Source organism: Xiphophorus couchianus, chromosome 16 (genome assembly GCF_001444195.1).
Source record: "Xiphophorus couchianus chromosome 16, X_couchianus-1.0, whole genome shotgun sequence".
Lineage (NCBI taxonomy): Eukaryota > Metazoa > Chordata > Actinopteri > Cyprinodontiformes > Poeciliidae > Xiphophorus > Xiphophorus couchianus.
Window position 1 is genome coordinate 20,015,551 of NC_040243.1, and position 27,847 is coordinate 20,043,397.

The 27,847-nt window shown below is 40.6% G+C and overlaps 1 protein-coding gene across 1 annotated transcript in view; it reads right to left on the reverse strand.

Moving 5' to 3' along the window:
- Positions 1-27,847, reverse strand: part of smurf2 (SMAD specific E3 ubiquitin protein ligase 2) — a 65,367-nt gene that overhangs the window by 19,024 nt on the left and 18,496 nt on the right. Inside the window, exons 2-11 of the mRNA XM_028042016.1 lie at positions 23,229-23,267; positions 18,851-18,959; positions 12,753-12,886; positions 7,615-7,680; positions 6,284-6,368; positions 6,050-6,133; positions 5,547-5,761; positions 3,788-3,872; positions 898-1,056; positions 752-799 (exon numbers count right to left, since the gene is read on the reverse strand). Coding sequence (XP_027897817.1) covers positions 752-799; positions 898-1,056; positions 3,788-3,872; positions 5,547-5,761; positions 6,050-6,133; positions 6,284-6,368; positions 7,615-7,680; positions 12,753-12,886; positions 18,851-18,959; positions 23,229-23,267 — 1,024 coding nt within the window. The remainder of the gene's footprint in view (positions 1-751; positions 800-897; positions 1,057-3,787; positions 3,873-5,546; positions 5,762-6,049; positions 6,134-6,283; positions 6,369-7,614; positions 7,681-12,752; positions 12,887-18,850; positions 18,960-23,228; positions 23,268-27,847) is intronic.

Here is a 27,847-nt window from a genome sequence, read left to right on the forward strand (position 1 = left end):
GTGAGACTTTTAAAGAAAAGACAGAGGTGGAAGGTTTCTGTGTGCATCACTAAATCTGCTTTTAACTTCGGGTGGTGGGAAATCGGCCGATACTTGGACGTGAAACCGATCTTATCTACTTCCACAAACGTCTAAAATCAGCGATTGTCCCCTTTAGCGCCGTCGGTTAATAATAATCGCCACATTGTTGTCAACTTAGCGACTTTTCAGACACAAAAATGAGCACAAACTCAACTCTTTTTCAGCCATAAAAAAAAGCTAAAAAGATTTTTAAAAAGTTTATATTTCTTTTTTCAAATAAAAACTTCAAAAGAAGAATATTAAAAAAAGGACACTGGGACGTGTTGCTACAGCTGCACACGGGTTGAAACCATCATAACTACATGTATAGACGCTCAAATTCAGCTCGTTCATCGACTTGGGCCTCCGTTTCCTGGACTTGAGACGCTCCTGACACACACATCCACACACGCCCAGACATCAGCCTCGGTTTTCACTCGGCTATTTGATGTCCAGCCAAAGACAGCTTTGTGACAGATCGTGTGCTAAAAAACGCTTTCATGATTAAAACCTCTGAAGAATTCCTGAAACGTCAGGAGGAAAGAAAAGGAAGTGGGAAGCCTGTAACATGTATACATTTCTGTGTGTGTGTGTCTGTATTCTAATGGCCGATTGGCTCCAGTGGTCAACACACTTTGGAACGGTATTCCGAGTTAAAACCGTCAGACAGACGTAGGGCCCCGGTCCTTACCTGACATTTTGACTCTCGCTGCCTCCTCGAGAACCGTTGGAACTTGGACTAAATAAAACAAAAATAAAAACATAATTTTTCATCTCGTTTTCTGTTTTTTTTTACTTGCTTGTGTGTTATGGAGAGGAATAAAGCCCAGCTCTTACTTTAGGACCAGATGCAGGTTAGCGGAGAGGCGCGGGTCGGTGAACTGCGTGGTTCGGTTGTTGTGGTCGACGAAGTAGACCCTCCCTGTGGCGGTGTTGCGGATCTCCCATCCCGGCGGCAGCGGACCGAGTTCCTCACAGTTCACATTGCTCAGGTCTCTGAGGCACAACGGAGGAGCAAAACCAGGTTTCAGAACAAAAAAGCTGATTATTTACTACCTCTTTCAGTCAAACTTGAAACAGAGAGCCGAATGTTCACTGCAAAAACACAAAATGTCACCAGGTGTTTTTGGTCTAACTTACAATTAACTTTTCAGAAAGAAATAAGAGTCAATAATTTGTAATATTGATCAAAAAAGTACTAGTTCCACTGATAGACTATTTCACATATAACATGGAAAAAAATGTCGGTATAAGTATGGCTCCACCGATCCGATATTAATGTCTTTATCGGTCTTGATACTGAAAGAATTTCTAGAGTAATCAAGCTTTTTAATTTATTTTACATTATATTTGAAATTCCTAATTGCACTTTCTGAATCCCTTGAAAGAAGATTTGTTGCAGTTTGTTTTCTGTACATGTGTCACCAAAGTAGTTTTAGTATCATTTATTTTACGCTGGCTGTTCGTAGACATAATTGAACTTACTGAACAAATTAAAGTTGTTGTTTCACATGTTTGACCAGGCTAGTGAAGCTGTTAGTGTATTTAAGTTCCTGTACCGATGCAGAGTTATCAAATAGATTTGTAATTCCGTAAATCCTTTTTTTTTAAAAATAGAAAATATTTTAGAGTATTCAGCACTGTTTCTCTGGAACGGAACAGTATGGACCGATACTAAACCTCAGATATTGGTATCGGAAGTGAAATCACTGGATCGGTGCATCCCTAGCTATAAGTGAAATAGTGAAACTGGTACTTTTTTGTCAATATTAAGAAATTATTGACCAAAAAAAAAGCTTCTATTTCTTGATGAAAATGTTACTTTTCTTATTTCAAACGTACTAAGATGTTTTCCCTAGAAACTAGACTAAAAATCTCTGTAAGGTTTTGGAATTTTTTGTTATTTCTGTTTACAGGCGAAACAAAGGGAGCAACAACAACAACAAAAAAGATCCCCTTAAACTTTAAGCAGTTGGTAACAAACTACATTCAGAACGAGTGCAGCTCATTGCAAGCTGTTGCTTGGCCAGAAGAGTTATGAAAACGTCATCCATATTCAGCAGATGGGAGACGTAATCGATCAAGTTTCATCAAAGGAAGCGCAATGGGGCATGTTCTTGAAAAGCATGTGCAGATTATTTTGCATGCGCATTCTTCTGGGATGCCGTAATCGACACGACCCGCATGCCTGGAAGCATCCGACAGGGTCAGCTGGGACCGCCCCTGAGTGCGCTTCCCGCGGGCTTTGACGGGCGTAAAGCGCGACGCGGGTCTGATAACGCTGCTACGAAAAAAAAGAGAGAAGAATCTGGTTACAGGCATCGAAAAGGTAGACGAGCAATCCTCAAAGTGCTGTCTGGACCGAAACGAGAGTCAATCCAAGCCAAGTCCACTGCTTTTTAAGAGAACTCCGTTGCAAATATAATCCTGGAATTTGACAGAAAAAAAGGAATATTACAAACTTAGCAACACTGATGTTTTGATTTTAAAAAAAAAAGAAAAAGTTTTTCCCAATGATCTATGACAACATTTACACTTCACTGCTAACACACAAAATCTTACCAAGTATTTTTAGTCTAGTTTGTAGTGCAAACATGGTGGTACACTTGAGATGAGACAAAACTAACTCACAACTAACATTTCAGCAAGACATAGAAGCTTGTATTAAGTCAATAATGTCTTAATATTAATTTTAAAAAGTACTAGTTCCACTTGTAGATTGCTTCACCGAAAACATAAGAAAAATGTCTTGCGAAATAACCCACCAATGGAACTAGTACATATTTTTCAATATTAATGAATAGTTATCTGTATATTATTTTTGTCTTATTTCAAGTATAAGAAGATATTTGCACAAGAAACTAAGACAAAAAGTATTTGGTAATCTTGGTGCTGCTCTTCACACTCAGTTTCAGTTCTTTGCCGAGATTTCACCCCCTATTTTTGGATTGCTTTTTAGCGTGGTTGTTCATATTATAATTTTCCATACGACTCGCCATCAGACTCCATTGAGAACAATCAAAGCGAGCTGTGTTTATGTGGGAGGGGGGGAAAATGGACGCTGCACATGTCAACGTGTGTGTTTGCATCGGAACTCGCTGTGAAAAAGAAGCCGACGACATAATGTATCCGTCGACGCCGGCCCTTGGGCTGTTTGTAAATTGATGATACGGCTGTAAACGCCGTTGGTTTCGGCAGAGTGCGGCGAAAGAGATGCAGCGGAAATCTTCGCAAGCACGCCGTTGTTAAACAGATCGCCCATCGAAACATCTGCTGCGCTCGTTTCACCTTTTATTTTATATTTATTCTCAGCCACGTCCCGGCTGAAATATTAGGATTCTGTCGCAGTGATGCAAAAAGTTGGATGCTTTGATAAAAAAAACAAACAACAACAATGATTTAAAAATGGCCATTTGATTTAAGACCACGTATGAAAGCTCTATGTGATATGACTCGCTCAGAGTAAACTTGTGACCAATCAGAGCGTACAGCTTTAAGGTCTGTGCTAGAGAGATTACTTCATGAAACAGGGTTCTTAGCGACCCTGTTTGTGATATTTGGCACGTTCTGATTAATTAGATTAATTGATTGCTAAACTAGTTGACGATTACTTCAATAATCGATTCACTGCGATTCTTTTGATTAATCGTTTCAGTTCTAGTTAAGAGCTAAATGAAAATATTAGATGTGAAGCAGAAAACAGTAGTGGTGATTGCGTAACTCATACCTGGGTACTCTGGGGTCATGCCATGTGCTGACACCCGTCTGAGTGTGGAGGAAGTAAACTTGACCTTGCTGCGTCGTCCTTTGCTCTGTGCAAAGACATTGACAAAAATGTAAAGGGGTTAATCGCGTCGCCTCAACCGTCAATTAAAAGCACTTCTCCAAAGTTGAATTCATACTCCACATGCAGACAGCTTGTATCCAATCTGTCAGCGTACAAGAGCGATCTGACAGATGGGAGATAAAAGAACGGCTCGAGTCGGCCGAGATCCCAAACGGCGGCCGGCAGGGAGGAGGTGAGAGACAAGACGTGGGGGGGAGGGGCAGGAGGGATGTCTGAGTTTTCAGTTGGTGAACTCATTCATCGCTGCCCGTCGGAGATTTCCCGTCCTCTGCCACCGTCTTCGCCGCATCCACCTTCCTGTTCGTGTCAAGAGCTGCATGGCGAAATGCTTCACATGAGGCGCCAGGAATCAGGGGCGTAAGGGGGTGACGCGTATCATGGCTCGCCCGTTAAGCCGGCGAAATGCTTTCTCAGACATGCCAGGACTGTTACGCCGTGCCGATGATATCCCAACACCGAGCTGAGAGACCGCAGGGCGCAGGAAGTACCCTCGGGGTCCAGTTACACTTTCCCCTCTAATGTTTCCACCGCGTGATTGCGGTGGAAACATTAGTGCTGTATAATTTTTGATTCACCTGTGTGAAAAAAAGTGTCCATTTTTTAACTATTTATTATCTCTACATTACAGCTAATTTGCTTTATTTTCAAATTGTAAATAGCTAATACTAAACTTTCACAAAAGCCAGCAAAAGTACCACACCGAGGCAGACTTTAGAGGGAATAAATGGGCAGAAGCCCAGGGCGCCAATCTTTGGGGGATTTTTAATGAATACATATTTTGCATTGTAAGGTAATTTTATTTATATAGCACATTTTCAGCAACAAGGCAATTGAAAGGAAATACAAACCAAAGAAAAGAGCAAAAGAAGAAAAGAATCTAATAATGTTGATCCAAAGTTTGTAAACTAGATACTCCTGTTCAGGGTTGCTAGATAAGTATAAGTAAGTATGTATCCTCTGGCATAATTCCTTTTCTGGTTTGGAAGAATATGAGTCTAAAACCTAGTTTCTCAAGTAGTTTTTATGGATTCTAAGTTTGTTCCAATTCTTTTTCTGGGCTGCTAGATAATTAGTAAGTATTCTCTGGAATTTCTGAGTGTGTACTAAATTTGTAAACGGAATCAGTACGCCACAGTTTCTAAGTAGTAGTAAAACCTAAATGTTTCTGTTCTGGAAGAATTTTATTGTACTTTATATAAAACTCACACAGCTATGTCAGGTGAACTGTATTAATATTTAGTAATTTTTACGACTATAAACAAAACTCAAGTATTTGAAAATTATGGAATTATAGTACGTTTTGTTTGGAGACAACATGGAGCCACTGCTCAGAGGATGCATTAAACCTACCAGGCATCAATTCATACTTGCTTATGAATAGGACTACCTATTAATAATGTATTGTAATTTGCATTAATAAAAGATTTCTCCCTCACTGAATAGGGGACCAAAAATGGCTCAAGCCCAGGGAACCACCTCCTTGTAAATCAGACTCTGGTAGCAGAAGCAGCACCGTTTGAGAACCAGGGATTTAGATCAAACTTGTTCACGTGTTAAAACAACCTCGTCAAAGACCTTTTTTAAAGTGCTGTAAGTAAAAGCGTGTGTGTGTTTTATGTGGCGTTGCCGTTCCGCTCACCGTATCCCTCAGGAAGGTCTGGGTGCATGTGCAGGTGGGTTCTGCTCATATAGTTGCGGTGCCGCTGCGACCGCACCCGCCTCTCCTGGGCTCGCTGGTTGCTGTCGCTCGGAGGCGACGCGGTGGTGGGCGTGGCGCCGTTCGTGCTAACAGGCGTGTTCTCGTCTACAATGCAGCTGAGCGGACGTCCAGGGCTGGAGTACTCCGACGCGGGCCTGAGAGACATCGGGAAGGAGGAGGAGGTTAGAGCGGAGGGGAGGGATGGTAGTGAACGTGACGCCTCGATTAAACAAAGAATGCAAAGTATACATAAAATATGTGCCATGGAAATGTTCTCCCTCAGGATGCAAAAGGAGATGTTTTACGTTTTCCTGAAACCCACTTCGGTTCTCCCCAGGGTTTTTATTTTCTATTTGGGATCAACCGAGGTCAGACGGCGAGGTTCTCCGCGGACCTCCCGCCGTTTGACGCTAAAGAAGTCCGGGTTTGGGATTCCAACTCACCTGGTCGGCCTCTCCCACTGCGTGGTGCGTGTGATGTGGTTCAAGTACTGGATCCGTCCAGACGCCGTCCTCCTCTCCTCCCAGCTGGCGGCAGAAACACACACACTCATACAGGCGCAGCAACCTCGCATTCTTACATCGGTTCTGCCTTAATGCGCCGTGCGAGCGAGCGCGTGGTTGTGTGCGACTTGCAGCGGCCGAGAGAGAAACCGAAGAGGCTTCGCCCTCACTCACCCATCTGGAAGATCGTTGTCGAACAGCCGACTGCAGTCCACCACGGGGCCTCCGGTGCCGATGCGGTCCCTCGACTGCAGGCTCACTGCAGGAACACATGGCAGGCAGATGCAGATGCTAGGGTTACTAGGCAGCAGATACCAGATTTGATAAAAATGAAAAACAAAAGGATGAAAAAAAAAACTGTGTAGGTTTATAAAAACAATAGGAAAATGGCTAAAATCAAAATCCAAAGCTTGGAAAAAAGCAATGAGGTGAATTTTATGCAGTAGATTTCTTTTTCCAAACTGCAAAAACACAATCTTACCAAGTATTTTTGATCTAGTTTCTAGAACAAAACATATTAATACACTTGGAATAGGACAAAGCTAACTTACTTGTAACTTAATAAATTTTAAAAAAGCACGAGTTCCACTGGTAGGTTATTTCACTTGGAAAAATGTCCTGCTATATGTGAAATAATCTGCCAATAGAACTAGTGCTTTCTTTTATCAATATTAAAGCTGCAGTATGTAATGTAACTTTTATTAAAAAAATAATTTTTTTACATATTTGTTGAAACTGTCATCATGGCGTGACAGTTTGGTATAAGACAGATAATCTGTGAAAAATATTGAGCCCCTCTAAGCTCTCTTGGTGCTATCTAGAAACAACCTATCAGAGCCAGGAGGCGGGTCTTAGCGCTGTTAATCACAATCTTGTGTGGTGCTGTTCATCCTCCCTTCCAATTCCCCCCATGCTATCTGATATTCATGTCTCAGTAATGGAGTGACATGAATTACAGATAATCGTCATGTTCCCCCCTCAGCAGTCTATCCTGTGGCTAGCCTAGCCTGTTGTGACTGTTAAGGCTAGTTAGCACAGCCACCGTTGATGGGAGATAAACAAGTTTCCTGTGACAATGAGTCGTTTGGCTATAATTGGCACATTTAACAGCGAGTACATGAAGTTGATCCACAGCACTGAGACCCTCCTCCTGGCTCTGATTGGTTGTTTTTGGTTGGAAGTGGTGCATTTCTTCAGATGGCAAGAGTAGCTCAGATGTGGAATATACCAATATATTACTTTAAAATGGTCTCAAAGCAACAATATTATCGTGTATCACAATCACTTCTGGGACAATTTATCGCCCAGCAAAGTTTGTTTGCTGGAAGCAGGCCTACCACACTTTCCAGCTCTAAGCCTTAAATCCCTCATTTTTTTCATCGTACTCAAATTAAAGGCTGGATTTTTCCCACTTTTTTAGCCTAAAACTGTAATCCGATTACCATCAAATCTTGTGATTTGAGAAAACGTGGATTTTTTCCTGTCGATTCCTTTGGCGCACTTACCTACAATCTGCCCCCGGACTGTGTCACTGTCATTGGGGCTCAGCTTGTTCAAGTCTAGTCTCTGGTCTGTGGAAGATCAAAAACAGAAGAAGAGCAATGAGTGAAAAACGGCACAATCAGACAGACAGGAATGAAAACAGAGATAAAAAAAAGGGGGGGAGAGAGAGGGGAGAACAACCTGGAATGGGACCGGAGGAGAAGAAAGGATTAATGTGTGAGAGAGATACATGTAAACCAGCATGTGTTTGGACGCGTTCCGCGCTGCTTGGACGAGTCCCACGGCGGCGTATCGTTTACATCACTCAATAGTCGACCTCCCCCCTCCCTCATTATCCGTCTCTCATTGCTCCCGTCTGAAAGGCCGCGGCTCGGGGCCGTGCCAGAGAACAGATGGAACAGCCACGGGCCGTAAAAGCGTCACCGAGGCTTTCGGTACGGCACGGGCCTCGGTTCAAACGCGGCGGGGTCAAATGTTTGACGGATTTCAGCACGAGGCGTGCGCCATTCCGCTCGGCCGCGGCGCGCACGCGAACCCCCTGCCAAAGTCTGGAAGCTCTTTTGTCTGAACGTTTGCTTAAAGTCTGTGGAATTTCAGAGCGAGGGAGAAAGAGAGAGAGAAAGAGAAATAAAAAGAATACACACACAGCAAAGAAAAAAAGAAAAAAAAAAGTCCAAGTTGCCTCCAGACATGAAAAAATGCCACTATCTGTTCTCTCCTGTCTGGGTGTCATGCAGATCAGCTCAGGATGTCTGCCTAGACTAAACAGGGACCAAAATGGTCAAATAGTTACAAGGCTGGTGGAAGGTCAGCAGCCACAGAGGAAACAGAAAACAGAAAACATTTACACCGGAAAAAAAAAAAAAAAACAAGAAAAAAAAAACTTTTTAAAAAGAATATTCTTTGGGAAACTATTAATACTCTTTGGACAATCACAAACTTATATTCTACTGGGATTTTTTTTTGAATGAGAGCTCAACACAAAAGTAGGGTATCATTGCTAAGTGGATGGGTAAATGCTGCACGGTTTACGACGGCGGGTATCCAACCTGTGTGGCCATTTGGTACAAATTTGGCCCTCCGGTGTCATTTTTCAAAATTTCAATGAAAAACTTTCACTTTTTACAAAAAAACCCCAAAACAAAACGAACAAACAAAAAACATACAGGTCTCCAACAGATTTTCTTCCTGGAAAAATGTCCAACGTTTTTGCACCAAAGGCCAAAATTCCTACATTTCAAGTATTCAGGGGCCAAAGTCCTCCCACCCCCAATTAAAAACACAAAAATATGTTTTTTTTCCTCTTTTACCTGCAGCATGTATGCAATCATTTAACTTTTTGGGCTTATTATTTTCCAGTCAAGTCTATAAAATGTTTTTGGTTTATTCCCAAAATGATAATTTTATTCAGCAATCTTTGTTGCATTTAGCCAAACATAATGCAGGGGTGTGCCCAAGTGTGTTTATGAGTAAAAAAAAACAAAAAAAAGAAACTAGCTGGATGCTTGTGGCACGAATGATGAAATAAAAAAGCTGACGCAAAGAAAGGAAATTGGTGTTGTACTTAACACTTACTGTTTAAGAAGTTATAAACTCCCCGTGCAAAATCTTATCAAATGAAAAAAAAAGGTTACAAAGTCTCCGAGGGCCACATTTGTGCCATTCTTGAATTGAGATCAGGGGCCACATTGAATTAATTTAAAGGGCCAAAATAGACCCCTGAGCAGCACTTTGCACACCACTGGTATACAGAGTTTCCCCTAGTGTATTATAAGCCTGGAGGGCCACCAGGCTTTAGTTGCGCCCCCCACTAGGCTTAGCATTGTTTGTTTATTTATTTTAGGGGGGTGAGGGGGTACTGTCATTTTTAAGACTTTATAGTTGGTGTTAAGGTATTTTTAATAATGTCCTCCAATAACACATAATTACCTAGTGATATTTTTAAATATCCTGTGACCTTTAAAGCTTTACCTGATAAAAAAACAAAACACAGGAGGCTGATCCCCCCCAAAATTGGAATTACCGTACATGGATTTTTCCTCAAAATGATGTATTATTAAATTTGTGGATGTAGCTATTGACAGGCTCTGATTTCCTTCATTTTGAGTGAACTTGGATGTGAAACCGATCTTATCAGGTGATCCTGTCAACCTCTGAAAAGGCGTGAAAAATCAGCCGCTGTTGCCAACTAAGATGCCATGTCACAGCGTCAACTATTAAAAAATGTTTTAAAACAACGGTATCGGCCAACATCGGAATCGGCAGGTCAGGCTTTTTAAAGATCGGTGATTGAACAGAAAACTGCAACCAGTGCGCCCCCCAGTGAACAAAATGTGAAAATGTTGTAGGTGTGTGAATAATTTCACAAGAACAATTAAGTTTGTGCAGTCATACATAACTGTACCAGAGAAGCAAAGACACTCTGCAATTATACACCAATGTTACAGTCAATGCCATTTCCAGGGCTTGTGGAGGGGCAAGTGACGGTAAATGCAGGAAAAACAAGAATGACGAAGACCACAACAGAGAGAAAACTACAAATCTGTGCTTAAACATAAATAGCTGTACAATTATGTATGTCTGTGCAAAATGACCGGTTGTCTAGATCAGCAGACGGAGAGAGATGGAGGTTAGTCACAATGGCATTTCGTTTGTGTGTGTGTAGGGGGAGTGGGGGTGAGCGTGTGTGTGTGTGCTTGCACACATTCTGCCACCTCATGGACGAGACTGGAGGGGAAACCGAGGGGCGAGGACCAGGCCAGGAGAGGAAAAAAAAAAGGAGAAAAAAAAGGGGAAATGCAAAAGCAAACCACTCGCAGCTGCTGCATAAACTTCAGGTTTCCTGTGTCGCTTCAGAAAAACCGAGTCAGGAGTTTCTAGGAAAAGTTACGGGATTCTTTCCGAGTTCAGCCAACAAGACCGCAGACCCACAGAGCAGGTACCAGCTCAAAACACAACCTCCAGACTGCTGCGGTGTTGTCAGCTAAATCTGTCCGGCCTCGGCTTTTAGAGGAAGACGTTTGCAGAAGCCTCCGTCTCGTTCACCCGGCCAGCGTCTGACATGAGGCGCTTTAAAAAAAATTTTTTTTTACTGTAATTGCAGGGTGATGCTGAGCGGCTCTTCCTGTTCTGGCAGACCCTTTTCACAGTCCAGTTAGGCCGCTGTCAGATGCACCGAGTAGATTGGGACGTGATCGGCAACTACTCCTCAACGTTGTATTGATGTTTTGGTTGTAGGTGTGGGTGACATTTAGCAGTATTATCGTGATAGCGATAAAAGTGATGATAAGAACTATTTTTCTCTTTGCGTCACAGCAATTATGGCCCCCAAAACACAAAAGCTGCTTTTGAAAATCATTCCCATTTGTAACTCGCTTCTTTAGGACACCAGTCACGTACAGAAGTGTGATTGGCATCGCTAAACTGCGAAGGCATTTGCAAATTTATTGGTATTTATTGACATTTTCATTGAACAGGCAGTGAAGAACATAGTAAAACTATCAATCGTGACAATACAGACAGTTATTAAATGAAATCTATTCCGATAAATCAAAATTATTACAACAAATGCATCACAATAAATGATATGATAAGGGGAGTGACTGTGGCTCTGTGAGTAAAGTACTTGTCTTGGGATCAAAAGGTTGTAGGTCCGATTTCAGCTTCTTCCTGTCTGTTCGTGAGTGAAAATGTTTAAAATTGTTTAAAAAGTTTAAACTGTTTCATAAAACATGATAATGTGTGTGTGTGTGAACACAGAAAAGGTTTGCTATGGCAGAGAGTACCAAAGAAACACTTTAAGGGCAAAAAGTGAAACAAATGGAGCTACTCCACATTTTATGTACAATAAATATCTATATTTGCCAAATACCTGAATAATCTGAGACATTTTATGAGACATTTTTACTGCTAAGAGTAAAAAGTAATTTTAAAAATAATTTTTTACAACATGGGAAAGTCAAGATCAGGATGTCAAGGCTTTGTAAGCTTCTGATTTGACTGAACTGTGTGCATAAAATAAAATAATAATAATAAAAAAGAAACCAGCCAGTATATATCATTTGTTTAAATAGTTATATGAAAGCAATAACCATTATTGCCATTATAGTGTCCAGGAAGAAGCCATTAACACAAAAACCCAGATTACAGTTTGCACACAGAGACAAAGAACTGTGTTTCTGGGATATATGTTGTGGTCTGATGAAACTAAAATTAAAGTGTTTGGCCAAAATGGCCATGGAGAAAACCACGGCCATTTTGGAGCGAAGAAAAGAGATGGCAGGTCATGTTTCATTTCATAGCAGCTTATGCCTCTTTGGTAAGTTTTTATAATGGTAACTGGTGCCTCATAATTAACATATTGAGTTCAGGTCATCTGTGAATCTTAGCAGTGGTGGGGACATTTCTGCTAAGAGCAATTTTTGGTTAGCGCTTTTGCTAACGTTGAAAACATTTAGCTTCCCCTAACTACATTTTTTCTGGATATATTCTAAAGCGCTAATTTAGAATTATATTTATGCTCTTATTTTGAAGTGGTTGAAGACGCAGCAGTTGCGTTTCCTCTCCTCACATTCTCCGTTTTTTCCAGTGACTTTATTTCAAACTAGGAACATTTAAGAACAAAATAAAACTAGCTGTAGGGAACGAGACATAAACATAAATACAACAGCCAAGAGCATCACAGAACATGTAAATTATAATGTGAAAATTAATATCTTGCTTGAGGGTTATAGTTTTTCAAGGGGATATATGATCTGAATTAAAATGAGCACTTTAGCATTAGCTTCTGCCAAGTTGGTATAGTGCTTTAGGATTAGCAGAGCTAAAGTTGGTATTTAGTGCTTTTGGGTTAGCAAAAATAACTTTTTAGCTAGCAGTGCCACCACTGACACTTACAATAATTATTATCTTTCAGTTGCATCATGTTAGATTTTGTTACAAATTCTAAAAGTCAGCATTTCATTTATTTGGTATTTTTATACCATATATATATATATATAAAATACAGGAAACATATTAAACATATAAAGCTAAATGTTCTACTTGAAACCAAAGAAACCTACTTTTAAAAGCAACAAAAGAGGTGAAACTGCAGTTGTCTTGAGGCAAATTGCTACTTTGAAGTGTCACTGATACTTACAGCCTGTGTCTTTAAGGCGGTTGATGGCGTTAGACAGAAGGCGGACACAGCCCAGGAACCCAGCCCCTTGCTTCTTATGTATCTTCTTGTGATTCCACACACTGATGGTGATTGAATCCGATTTCCCGATGTACCTGAGGTGAAACGGGAGCAGAATGGATGTTTGCTTACAAATCATAAACAATGTTAGGATGAAGGCTGACAACGATGCGTTCGTGAGACCTATCATGAAGTTCACTGAGGATGCCGTGCCCTCCCCCACAACTCCCACCAGACCGACTCCCAACAATAGGGGCCACAAACAAAGCTCTGCATCAAGGACGACACTCGGGACGCGGAGACAGACGAGAAAGAGGAAGGTGTGGCGGCTCAGGGGGATTTTCCAGCCGGCGGGTGTGAATGTGTAAATCTGGCCCTGAGCATCTCGGCGTGTGACGGAGCATGACAGGCAACGTGTGAACCCTTTGAGTCTTTTATAACGTTCCCAGCAGGAAGAGCAGGACGGGACTGTAGAAAGGGAGATAAAGAGCAGCAGCGTAATGCTCTACAGTAACACACCAGCTGTACCTCATCAAGGACATGCCAAGAGAAGAACCAGTGACTGATTTGTGAACCCGCCTTGCAGCACCAGCACTGAGAGGCGAATGGTAAACTAAAGGTTTATTCAGGAAGGTTTTAGGCTAACTAAAGGTTCAAGCTCATGATGAGGCAAGATGAAGTCATTTCCCCTACAAGAAAGACATTACCTAATTTTCTAGACTATACGTCGGTTAAATTAGTAAAAAGAAATGTGTCATGAAAACGAAAAAAACACAAAAGCACTTGAGTATAAGTTGTATTCATTTAGAAATTGTTAAAGGGGCAGTAATGTGTTTTCCAGCCACATAGTATAATTTTTACAGCACAATCAAGTAACTATGTTACCTTCAGTTCTTATGAAAATTCTGCAAATATCAAATATGGCTTCACAGAACTTTGACTTTGTAATTTAAAGCATTAAAATTGGGGGGTCTCTGTCTCTTTAAGAAGCTCCTGTTCTTTCTGAAACTCCGCCTTCAGGAAGTCGTCACGGCAGTGCTCCTCTATTAACACTTCAACCATGTTTTTACCAACGTTGCATTGAAGGTAAATGGTCCAACATTAACCGTAGTCTAACACCTTGGCAGTGTGGACACTACAGGGTGTTTGCTAATTGCTGCTGGCTAGTCTGAAGGAGCAGAGTGAGAGTGTCATTGGAGGCGGGAGCTTTGAAAGGGCGTCTCTGAGGAGGAGCTTCGTCATCAAAGGCAGAGCTAGGTTCACCTAGGCATTTTGCACAGGTGAATGGTTGCCATGGGAAAAATATGGTAATAAGCATTTGAGTCCATTTAATTAAGTCACAATCACAAATTTATACTTAATTGGAATTTTATGTGATGGACCAATGCAAAGTAGTGGATAAATGGAAAGAGTGGCGTGCATTCGTACTCAGACCGCCTTTACCCAGGAACCCCAAAGGGAAAATTCAAACACTTGCCAAATTAATGGAGTCCAATGTAATTCATCATTATTTTCTGATAATACTGTCAGGTTTGTTGTTGTTTTTTTTAACATTATTAATTGGAATTTATAAAATTCAAATTCAAATCCAAAAATCCTTTATTGAACCCAAAGGAAATTAAATGTTCTTCAACGAGTTAATGTAGATTACACAATAAATCAGAATCAACTTCAATAAAAGCTTTAGATAAAAGGTCCCAGTCAAAGTCAAAGTAAAGAAATAAATGCTACTTTGAATCAATGTCAAGATTTTAAAATATTCACTAATTCTCTCCATCCAATAAGAGTCTGAGCTTTTTTAGAGGAAAGAATTGTCACTCCCTAAATGTGGAACGAAGGTAGAGCTGCAGCTAAAGCAGTAACTTCAAATGCACACCACACTTTTCAGATTTCTGTTGGCAAAGAATGAAAAACAAAAAAAAAGTCATATAATTTTCCTTTCACTTTTTTAAATCACAGGCTACTTGGCGTTTCAAGGGAATGAAAACTTTTTCGAGGAATTCTGGAAGAATTGTTTCAAATTGCAAACAAAAATTACTTCAATTAATCAATTAGAGCAATAAAAGCTAAAACTATGGTAACACCGCAACTAATTGACACAACACCAAAGAAAAAACAAACAGACCACCGTATTGGCCGCCATCTTACCCGGGCTACTGCTGTTGGCAGAAACAACAACGAATCAACTGGAATGCCTTCTGGGGTCAGTAAAAATAAATAAACTCGAGCCAGCAGCTCAAACACGTCACAGCAGCCAAGATACAAATTGGAAATGAAAGACACATTTAGCAAAAAAAGTGGGTTTATATATTGTTTATGTCTGTCTGCTGCTGGACTTTAGCTCTAACGAGCTCTAATGAGGTTCTCCCTCGTGTGTGTGTGTGTGTGTGTGTGAGTGTGTGTGAGGCCGTGCTGCGAGAAAAAAAAAAAAAAAAAAGAAGTCACCATCTGAACTTGTCGTGGCACATCTGCTCGGGTGGGCTCCCTTCCTCGGCTTAAAGCGGATTGTCTGAGCGATTTGCAGAGCCGCGTCCCCCGTGTAATTACGCCGCTGCTTTTCACCAAGAGGGATCCGAAACAATGGGGCTGTGAGTAAGACGTCTGGACGTTTTGAGCGCATGCCAAATGCCTGTCTGGGGTGCGATGGGAAGAGAGCCGCTCCGTCAAGTCAGACACGATGGGAGGGTCGTGCAACAAAAAAAGAAAAGAAAAAAAAAAAAACGCAGTCGTTTGGATCACCCTTCGTGTTGTAAAACTCATTAGACTGGCGAAGAATTTTAACGCAGCCGTAGACAATAAAACCAAGCAGAGTCCCGATGATAAAAGTGAGCTTGACCATAAAACAGGCAGCAGATTTTTAGAACTAGATGCACCGTTTCCATTACATTCAAAGTTAGTTTTTTTTTTTTTTGGTCACAGTAAAGGGAAAATCAGGCTATGAATATGATTTAAAAATGCAAGGAGTATAAATCCTATGTAATTAGAAGAAAATAAGAAAAATACAATTCAAATTTAAATATTAAATTTGATTAAATATAAATACTTAAAATATATTTAAAATATTTTAATTTTAGCTTTTTCGACAAAATTGTGAAATTAAATTCCAGACAGCATAGCTGGTTCCCCTGTTTTATTTTTTATTTTTTTGTGGCATTAGAGTGAAGGGGGCTGAATACAAGTTCACAACACAGCTTTCAAAATTTTACTTATAAAAATGCTGGCCACCATAAAGCAGCATTGACAACTGTGTTGCTCCATCACATAAAATCATAGAATACATTAAAGCTTGTAGTTGTAATGTGGGAAAACATCAGAAGGATATGAATGCTTCTGCAAGGCACTAAAAATGGATTTTGTTTCGCTTCTGCACGACGACACAAACAACTGCACATTTAGATTGCTGAATTATCATTTTTATGGTTGGCACACCAAATGGAGAATGTAAATTAAACTAATAAAAGAAGAAATAAATACTTTACTTGACAAGACGTATTGATTTGGCTTAAAAACACCACTGCGAGGGCGTGCCGTGGTGGTGTAGTGGTTAGTGCGACCCGTATTTGGAGGCCTTGAGTCCTCGACGCGGCCGTCGCGGGTTCGACTCCCGGACCCGACGACATTTGCCGCATGTCTTCCCCCCTCTCGATCCCCATTTCCTGCCAGCCCACTATCATATAAGGGACACTAGAGCCCACAAAAGACCCCCTGGAGGGGTTAAAAAAACCAAAAAAAAACACCACTGCGAATTAACAGCTCGCAGTTTAGCTCTTCAGCAAACGGCTCAGATGGTCACAGGAAGCTGGCTGGATGAGGGGGCGTGCGTAATTTTCCATTACATCGGGCACTTAACGCCGCAAAAGTGTTTGTTAACACAGTATCTGGAGGACTCTTTATTAACCCAATGTGATAGAGCGGACACTCCCAGGAGCGTGGCAGAAACGGTTAAAGCTAATGAACGCCGACCCTCCAAAGAAATTATCTGGAGGGGCAACCGTCGCCTGCTGACAAACGGTTGCTATTTTGTTTAAACTTACTTAACGTCCTGAGTTTTTCCTTTTTTCCATTTTTGTACAGATCTGTTTTTACACAAATCCAGTGCAGGAAGATTGAGTGCAAGAGAAAAGAAGCCAGACTGTCTCTACTATCTTTGGCATGCCGGCCACATCCTGCAACATTGCTGAAGGGTCAGAGTTCACAGGCCAGTTTGCTGGCTGCGGCTCACCACAGGCCTGGAAACACACAAAAACACGCTCAGAATCTCTGGACCCTCGCATAACACACAGGGAGGGGGATAAAAAAATTTATTTTTAAAACTAGCGTAAATCTGCAATGTCACGTTCTGATTTTTAAAATCTTAGTGTCGGAAAAACTTATTTTAAATATGTGAGGCTATAGAGATACTGTTGGAGCAGCTGGACAAAAGGCAATTACAAGAAGAAAAAAAGGTGGTGCAGAAAAAATAAACCACCCAAGAATGGGTCAGATAAAGGCAGACATTTACAAAATGGTGAAGCTTCACAGTCCATTTAAAGATACATTTATTTTTCAAAAATTTGAATAAATAGGGGAAATATATATGCTGGAAATAATTTCGAATGTTTATGAGAAATGAACAAGAATAAAACATTAAGGTAGAATGCCACTTGATTCTAGTTTGCACTTTATTACCAGGATTTATTGACTCAGTCTATTGTAATGTTGATCTATGATTCCACATAATGCTCCACCTTCTCGCTCCCCTTTATATCTTTGTTTTTACAAAAAGAATCCAGATAGAGAGAGGAAAAAAAGAGTGATATGAGCAAATCCACACAGGCTGTGGAGTGTGACATGTTTTTCATTTTCTTTTCTTTTTTTTTCACTTAAGTCATATGACCAATTCTGCTTTTGTGTAATCTGCCGTAAAGCCACCTTCCTAATTTCATTTATTTCTTTTTTCTTTTTTGCCAAAAGGAATTTATGTGCCTAAAACATCTTTTGGAAAGAAAAGGGTGGTGGTCTTTTAATTTTTCTTTTTTCCTTTTTCAAATTCACTTTTGGCAAAAAAGGACTTCAGCCATTACTTTAGAGTTTAAATGGTGCTATCCGAAGAGAAAAAAGAAAAGAAAAAAAAAATGTCTCAACAAGTTTAACATTTTCTGGAAATAAAATTTTATATTTGTGGGTCTTAAAAAAGAAAGAAAGAAAAAAAAACACGAAGCAGCTCCTTGATAACTGAAAGCTCTTTCCTTCGCCACACCACCTGGGGATCCCTCAGCCAGCCACAGGAGTAAACACCGGCAGCCGGTGAAACATTGATGGGAGATGCATCGCGCCTTCACGTGAACTCCAGCCGGCTGTATCTGCAGACCCGTGGGGCGAGTTAAAACGCGGCGGGCCGATCCCTCCTCTCCAGTCTGAACGTCCCCACGGCGCGCACGTGACATCCCCTCCTCCCCCTCCTGTCGGACGTGACACGAGCTGCTCTTTTAACGGCCTCGCAAAAAAAGCGAGAGAGAGTCTCGTATCCATGGCAACCAAACAAACTGAGACGCGTGCCGCCTCCCGTTGTTGGCCACGATTGATGGTTTGGATAAACCGGGGCGAATGCTGGAAACTTTCACTCTCACATGCTTTTTTCCTTTTTTTTTTTCCCAGCTTTTTTTTTTGTGACAGGGCAGACCGTCGTTTTGGGAGAGGAGAAAATCCGAGCGCCGTACAACAAGAGATGCACGTGTTTCAGTCAATGGAGGAAAGCGGTGTTTGTAGACATCCCGCCCGTCTCCGCTTCGTTAAGTGCTGCTCCAGGGGCGGGGGGTTCTTTTCATACTCAGTCGTGATGTCATCGTAAAGGATCCGCACACACCGAAGGAGCCAGATGTCAGAACTCTGTACGTCTGTTGTCGATTAGGTCCCTTTAGCATCTTAGCCCGAGACACATTAAGGTTAAATAAAGACAGACGTGCGAAGTGTGAGGCATGAACCGATAGAAAGCCGGAGTCAGAGGGGATTTTATCTCTGAAAACAGATGTCAGATGTGTCATAAAAAAAAAAGAGAACAGAAATCCACTGGGACTCACAGATCGTAGTGTTGGTTCCACTTGGGGTCAAGCGTATTCCTCACAGTGTCTGTGGAGTGGCACTGGCCTGAACCGTCCACGACAACCTTGGCAAACGGATCGGGGAGGCCTGAGGGGGGGAAACACCAGAGAACGTCAACACATCTATGTCAACAAAAGTTTCAATATCTGAAAACACAAAAAAGCTTTTCTTAAGGTGTAGAAATTGTCTATATAGTACAGCTGATTTTACTTACGTTGGCATGAAAAATAGACATTTTATTGTCATTGCACAAAGACACAAAATGTCTTTGCAAGGCTACAGGAATACACAGGGGGAAAAAATATCAGTGTGACTATAAACGCATTTAGACAAATAAAAGTATTAAGAAGAAAAAAAAGTATTTATATTAAGGGTGAAACAATTGCAGTTTTCTGGGTTTGAAAAGTTGTTAATTTGTCAACAGTTGGCTGACTATTGCTAACCCTGCATGTGCACTCTTGACCTGATGGGCAGGTCTATCGGTCGGCTCGCTCTCATGTCACAGCAAAAGACAACAGTGGTTGATTTTCAGACCTTTACAGAGGCGGTTCGCATCAGTGAATAAGACCGGTTTATCATGCAAGTATCTGCCGATCACCGATCACCACAATTAAGAAAATCTGGGCCAATAAATTAGCTTTCCGATTTATCGGAGCGCTCCAAATTTATATGCTCCAAACATTTCAGATTTTCTCTTGTTGCAACTACAAGCGTCAACATGTTTTATGTCAAGTGATTTTATGTGACAGACCATCAAAAACGTTGTGCAAAAATAAATGATGCTTTTTGTTTTATGCCCTTAATCTGTAGTTTACGTTTATATTCTGCTTCCCTGCTTTTGGCTCTCACTACAATTACAGCTGCAAGTGTTTTGCTCCAGCAGCTCTGCATATCTAGACTCATTGCCATTCTTTTGTGGTTAACCATTCGCAAGATAATCTCTTGAACCTGTGGTCTGTGCTCTTTTCCGTCTACTTTACAGTTACGGACATCTTTGTGTTGGTATTTCACTCAAAATGGTAATAAAAGACACTCAACTTTGGCTACAGTCTGAGAAAATGTCAGAAAGTTCTTTGACAGACGAAGTTTGATGCATTTTAAAAGCACTGGTTTGGAGTTAGTCTAAAGAACTAAGAGTTGAAACCAAGGCTGGGACTTTAATGTGTAATTTTGATAGACTAAATACAATATAAATTATAAATTACATAGTTTTTCATTTTAAAAATGTCTAACTCAATTAATCACATTTTTATTTTTTAAAATGCAAAAGCACAGAGTTGGAACCTTTGTGTTGCGTTTCTGGTACGGCCGTAAATCTAGCATCCAAATGACATCCACTAATAACAACAACTGATCCATTATAATTACAGAGATTTTAATATGTTAAAAATGTTAACGCAATTAATAATATATATATATTTTTTTTACAATCAAAAAGTCGGAACCTTTGTATTATGTTTCTGGTACAGCTGTAAATTTGACGCACAAGCAACTTCTGCCAACAGCAGCTATGAACACCGAAGATGCTTCTCTTGGCCCACTAAGGTTTCATTTTTGCTTCAAAAAATGAAGTGATGGGACGCTGGGAAAGACTATTGTCGTGTTCAAGTTGGGCTAAAAGGAGTTATCGTATCAGCGAAACTAAAAAAGCATCGCAATGCTAATCATGTTGCAGCAGCGCAGACGCCCTCAACGTTAATGTTAGCGTCACAGCCTACATTTCTAAGGAAGGATTTTCTTGAGTTCCATGAATGATCAGGGACACTTGAGAGCTGAACGGGTATAAAAGCCCTTTGCACCAATCTGATGGATGAACAACATATTAAGAATAATAGATATCTTCGTTCTTGAGCTCATATGTGTATTTATTCAATAATTTAGCAGCAAAAAGCTTTTTAAAATAGATTTTTCTGCTTATTTTGTCAATAAATAGTCTTCAATTAAAATATGACAAATCAATTGCAGACCTTGCAATTAACTGAGTCCCATCATTAGTTGAAACATTTTAAGACGAACATAATGCATCAGTCTTAAAAGAAATTGATGTGCATTTCATTGTCTACAGCTGTAACAAAAGAAAGAAGAAACAGATACTAAGAATTTTCAGTTTTTAAAATATGTACATAGTGAAAATCTGAGTCATCCAGTGCTACGGGAGGCTGTAAGGTCACAGATTATCACAGTTTATCGTCGTAAACACGACGATAAACTAGACATTCTGCCGCATTTTCATCCAAGCAGAGAGCTATAGCCAGCTTTGCAGCACATGAGCAATACAGATAACATAAAAATCCACTTATATATGCGTGTAACACTCTGCAAAGTGCAAAAACAGAGCAGGAGACTTGAGTTTGAGACTCGTGTATAGCTGAATTCAACTCAACTCTAGGTTGTGGGTGCAACTCCCCCGACAGCTTTCAGGGTGAATGTATTCTCTGCTCCTGAACACTGGAGGGGCAGGAATGGAAGGCGCAAAAACCACCCAACAGAGCGGAGGAACTTTATATGCTCTTTCACCATGACAGCCTGTTCCAAACACACAAAAACTCTGCCAACATCCAACAAGAAGGTATCAGGAAGTTTGGTCTGCAAGAGTGCAAGCTGTTCACGGCTACTCGGCACAATATTCATCCCCTTTCTTGTGCCAACTGCAGAAAAAAAATGTTTTCTGGAGCAGAAGCTCATAAAACTTTACTTAATTCCACTTTGAGGGTAAAAACTGTTTAGGTTATTGGCGTCCCCACTGATAATACTTTGTAAAAAAGACAGGAAAGAAAAAAGCTCGAGTTTGGGTCAACATAGGGTATCTGCAGGTTTAGTCCAGTCAAATATAAGACTTCTTAAGACCTATTTAACGCTACCTTGAAGGAGAGTTAAGATAAAAAAAAGACAAATAACATAAGAGATAGTTGGGAGAATTTGCTGCATTAGAATCAAGCATAGCAAAAACTGTGGACACAGCTTTATGTTTCTCACACTAGCTAGCAAGGGTTTATTAGCAGCTAATTAGCGGTAGCCTCAATATTAGTCATAAAATGCAATGAAGATGTTTACATTGGACTTCCAAGTTTTGCCTGTCAGAAAAGTCCAGAGGAAAAAAAACTACACTAGTCCAACCATATAAATTTAACAACCAGCTAACTAGCTAGCTGGGGTATATTGGCAGCAATAGTAGCAATATTTAAGACTTTTTAAGGACGTGCAGACATGGATTGAAAATTCAGCGACAATGCATTTTCAGTGTCCTAATACAAATCTACTGGATTTTGATTTAAAACTCACAACCCACAATACCTGTGTTTCCATTACAAATGCGCAAAATTTAAGTGTTTTTCTGGTAATGTTGAAAAAACACAATTTTGCAATTGAGGTGATCGCATTCACACGTGAATAAGTTTGTTTAAACAATAAGTCATTAAAAAACACGTAACCTCCAACCACTTCCCTCAGTCTTCTTTGCCTTTTCCGCCTGCAGTAACATCTGGTTGTTGATCACATGACTCGTCTGATGCAAAAAAAGTGTTTCCGTTGCAGTTTTGCGAAATGCACTAATTTAAATGGAGCCAAAAAACCAACTCATCGTAGCGTAAAAATGTTTTAGAGAAAAACAAGGTTTTTTTGAAATTGCCGTGTTTCCATTAAGCAAATTTATTTTTGTATTTTAATTAGCACAATTATTTAGTCAAAGGAAACACAAAGTTCCTCTACATTTCTTTCCAATGAAATGTTAGAGGCACCGGTAATTATGCTACTGGTGACTGTTAAGAACAATACATTTATTTTTTCAACCTTTAACCCAGTAGCTTTACTGAAATTAAAAGTTTACCCATTCTAAAGCAAACTGGAACAGACAACCTTTGGGTATCAGTGTATCTGAATCTCAGAGATGATGCATTTTGAGAGCAACAGGACAGATTTAAAGCCTGCGGTTTTCTTTAATCAGTTTATTTTGTATTTTTTCAAAACTGCGAGGGTTTTCAAAGCATCGGCATATTGAGGAAGTCGAGTCTTGAGAGTGAAATAATGTTACCGTCATAAAAAGATGAGTTTATTTTCAAGATTTTCCAGGAGCAACACCCGTTTGTGCGACTTCAGAATTAAGATGACGTAATTTAAAGAGACAAAACCCTGTAGGACATAGGCGATCCACACAAAGGCCAAATATTTAGACCCTCGAGAGCCATCATTGTCTACACCAGGCAGCTTATCAGCCTCTCATTCTTAGAATGGAGTCGACTTTACAGTATTCATGTCGAATCTCCACAAGGCTAAACGGCAACACCTCGAAGAGATGAATGAAACAGAAATCTAAACATGGAAATTCAAACAAAGCAGTTGCAAAAGCTGGCTACTTACGGAAGAAGTCTTTCTTTGCCAGGTTTTTGGCACACAGGACTAGAAGAGAAAGACAAAAATCAAAATCATTAGGTTCCAGTATGAAAGCATTGGTATTGCTTTCATTTGTATTGATATGAAACTGTGTAAATAAAGGAGATTATTTTTGCTCCAACTTAAAAAAAAGTTATTTTTGCTCCAAAAAAAGTTACTTTTTTAATCAAAATAAACAACAACAAAAAAAAGGCCCTACATTCTCCAGTTCTCCATCACAACCAGCTAGCCTGCAGCAAAGAGTTTCATCCTGCCGCTCTACTGTAAGTAATGTAGAAGCGGTTGCCGAGGTGACGGAGCAGAGCTGCTAACATCCCCCACCGGTGTAAAATATGGATTGATGAGGAAGCTCACCGGCCACCTGGGTGTCTGGGGCTAAGAGTTACAGCCAGTGAGTCAGAAACACTGGAAACTGGTTTTTTCCCCCCTCAAGTCCTACTGAGAAACCTAAGTGGTTTGGCTTATCAACACGTCTGAATTTCCTGGTTTTAAAAAGATGATGCATTCTGAAAGCGTCACCACAGACTTATGACAAGAGTAAGTGGTTTTCTTTCATCATATTCTTTTGAAACTGGGAAGGCTCCAATGCGCCAAAGACTGAAAGAAACTTTGGTAAAAAAAAAAATTTTTAAATTAAGAAAAAACAAGATGAGCCGCTACAAAAGCAAGGTTTCCCTCAGAGAACTTGCTAAGCCCAGTGGTTGGGCGCGAGAGCAGTCATTCTTCCAGCAGCCTGTCGCGTTTTTGAGTTAAAAAATGTTTAAGGCTGACAGGAAATTTGAAAATGTTAATCAATTATTATGTGTTATTGAAAGATTGGAAAATTAATACCTCAACACCAACTATAAAGTCTTTAGCAATGCAAACATTTCAGAAAGATTCAAAACAAACAAGCAATGCTTAGCCTGGTGGGGGCACAAGTAAAGCCTGGTGGCCCGCCAGGCTTACAAAACACTGGGGGAAACCCTGAAAAGGATTTTCTCCGATTGTAGCATCTGTGTGGCAGCACTTGAACCTGCAGCTGGGATGATTCAGAGGCACGAATCGCTGAAGTTTCACTTTTTTCACCAGTAGGATTTACATGATACCTGACACATGTTGCTGCTCTGCCGACTTTTAGGCTGTGTAAACCAGTTCTCACGCCCCAGCTGTTGTTGGCAGAAATAACGTTGGATTATTTATCGTCTGTACCTCTCTGAAACTTTGCTCGCCATCACTCGATAACAGATTCGAAGGCCATCACTCCTGCTTATCTTTTGGTGAAGAAAATGAATAAATATCAGGTGTTAATAGCGATGAATCATGTACACCTCCTTTAAAACATCTTAATGTAGCAAAACTGCTTTTTTTTTTACTAATAAAAACTTGAAAAATGCACCTTTACGCCAACAAAAAACATTTGTGCAACCAACTAGGGGTGAGCAATGTGAACTGAAAGTTTTATTTATTTTTTTTTACCCCTCCAGGGGGTCTTTTTGTGGGCTCTAGTGTCCCTTATACTGTATGACAGTGGGCTGACAGGAAACGGGGAAGGAGAGGGGGGAAGACATGCAGCAAATGTCGTCGGGTCCTTGAGTCGAACCCGCGACGGCCGCGTCGAGGACTCAAGGCCTCCAAATACGGGTCGCGCTAACCACTACGCCACCACGGCACGCCCGAACTGAAAGTTTTATAACGACGTTTTGGGGTACTATTGTGATTATGATAAAAGTGACGATAAGAGCAATTTATTATTTTTTTAGGTAACTGTATGGCTCAAACTGCATGACGCAGCAATTATTGAACCACAAACACATGAACAATGCCGCTCTTCAAAAACAAACTCATTTGTTATATGAATTGTATCACTGAACCACACACAATAGTTGCATTTAATCGTATTTTCAAATTTATTGACGTTTATTTATACTCATTGAACAAAATGGAGAAAATAGCTAAACGAATCAACCCGACAATACAGTTTTACAGACAGTGTTTGGGGGCTTTTAAACATTATTAATTGGAATTTATCGATACAATGATAAATCAAAATTATCATAAGAAATATATCACAATAAATGATAAACAATATAACAAGTGCTCACCCCATGACCAACTGCCTACAGAAATCATAAAAGCCCCTTCTCCAAGGTAGCGGCTTCAACCTGTTCTTCCCCCAATCAGACTCAGATCCATTTACAGATCCTGTAAATGTTTTTCCAGTTTTTTGAAACCAATGATCATCTTTATTTAACCAGATAAAAAATATACCTTTTTCAAGAGAGGCCTGCAGCTTACAAGTATCAGCATTTACATCAAGTCCACTCTTGAGGGGTGTGGGGGTACAAGCCATAACAGGTATTGTGCGCAAACGACTTGATTGGCAGCGTGCTGCAATAATTGATTGACCTGTGAATTGACGTTAATGACAACATCTCTATCACCATTTACAATCCACGATGGAGACGGTAGTATATAGCGAGCTGCAAATCATCTATACTATGGTCAAACCTTGAGGTAAGAAACTTTCTATGAATTGTGGCAGTAGAATGCATCGTCAACTGAACGAGCCAACCCACAATGAACAAATATACCAAGAGATTTCAGAAAAGGGTACTTGCGCAAAGTGACATCACCAGAGTGTCACCCATCCATGTTCTCACAGATCCGCCCACTTTCCTGTCCATATGCATGCCCACATAGTGAGGAACACACTCCCATTGGAGACAAACCAAACCTGGCCAGCACTAGACTAGACATTAACCGATTAGACCAGGAATGGGCAACTGCAATTCTCCACAGCCGGATTCCTGCAACTTTTAGATGTGTCTCGGCTTATTCGACACCTGAGTCGAATATTGAGGTCAATAGCAGGACTGTGGACAACTGTACTGCACTGAGGAGGTAGTTCATCTACTGGATTGAAATATTTTGGACCAGGGAGACATCTAAGAGTTACAGAACAATGGTCTTTGAGGACTGGCCTTGCCCAGAGTGAGACTTGACAACGGAGACAGGCTTTTAGCTGGTAAATTGAGTCTACCTGTGTGAATTTTTTATCTCAGCAACAATCCAGCTGTTCTGTGAAGGCCTCAAAACCTTGTTAGAGAAGTTTAGTCAACAAACAGCATTATAAAGATCAAGGGACACAATAGACAGGTCAGGGAGATGTTTCAAGCAAGACTCCCCTGTTTTATCGACAGAAATGCTCAAAAGACACTCTCATAATAGCAAGTTTAAGCTGAAGATACTCAGTCATGAGTCCCTGCCTTTTCCTCTGGCCCTGCACTTCATGCCACACATACCCAGACACTAACACCATGTCAAATGTCACTCTGAATCACTTTAACTTGGAACTGAAACAGTGCTGGCTCTCATACTTTTTAAAGGACCGTGTCCACAAAAATCACCAACTTCCCTCGTGTCAATATTTACACACAAGTGGTGCAAAAATCGCACTAAAGCGCAACTCCTATGCGAGATTAAAGAAACGGAGGTAGACGGATAAACAGTCGACTAAGCGGGCTGCATGGCCATGTTGGGGGGTAAGGGTGTTGGGGTGTTGGGATGGCGGGGAGGCGGCGGCGTTGCAGAACATGCTCGTCAGATGAGGAAGAATCTTTCCACAAACATCCCTGGGAATGTGTTACGTTCCAGTGAAACCCACCTCATTTCTCAAACATCTGGTATGCATCACTTTCTGTTGCATTCCTCGCGAACACGCAGGCGAGCACTTGCCCGCAACGTGCGGGCGTGCACTCGAAGGTGCAGAGACACCTTGCTCTCCTCTCCGACTCCACTGATTTTATTCATTGTTGACACAGATAAGGGAATGAGCTAAAGCCTTGCGTTTGTCTGTCTGTGGACACTTGGAGGTGATTTGTGGTGTGGAAATCAGTGGAAAGTTGTAGATTTAGTCACAAATCACTGACATGGTAAAGATTACAAAAAGTTTTAGATAATTTAGGTGTTGATTTTGGCTGAATTTTAGCAAAAATTAACCTGACAAATCCTAACTCATGTGCAGAAATGGACCCCTAATGGCAAGATCATAAGACACTTTAAAAAAAAAAGACAATTAAACACATAAGAAGACCCAAAGAGCGGCCACCTCAGCCTAAATCAAACTAAAGTGGAGGGAAAAAATGCAGACCCTCCTGTGAGTGCATTAGCAGCCCTAAGCTAGACACACAGCAGGAAGGCAACACTACAATTATACCTAAATAAACTCCTTATGAAAACATACAAGGGGCAGAGTTACAGAGCTAAAAACCAGTAAAACACTCAAGAGTGTTGACTTCAGCAGAAAGGAAGCCCCTAAAGAGCTGTTAAAACAATTATGAATATTTAGCATTTGAGTAACTAGAAAAAATTAGATTTGTTACACAATTAGCTTAAAGTTAACAGCTAGACAATACCTGCAGTGGCCAGGTTTAAGTTGAAAAATGAGTCCCATTAATCTAACAAGCTAAATAGCACCGACAATTACAGTCATTAGCACACAGGATTATTATCACAGAGGGGAATATAATTGTTACAGTACAATATTAATTAAACAAACTTTAATAAAAGAGTAAGGTGATAGCTTGGCTTACAAAATCACTGCA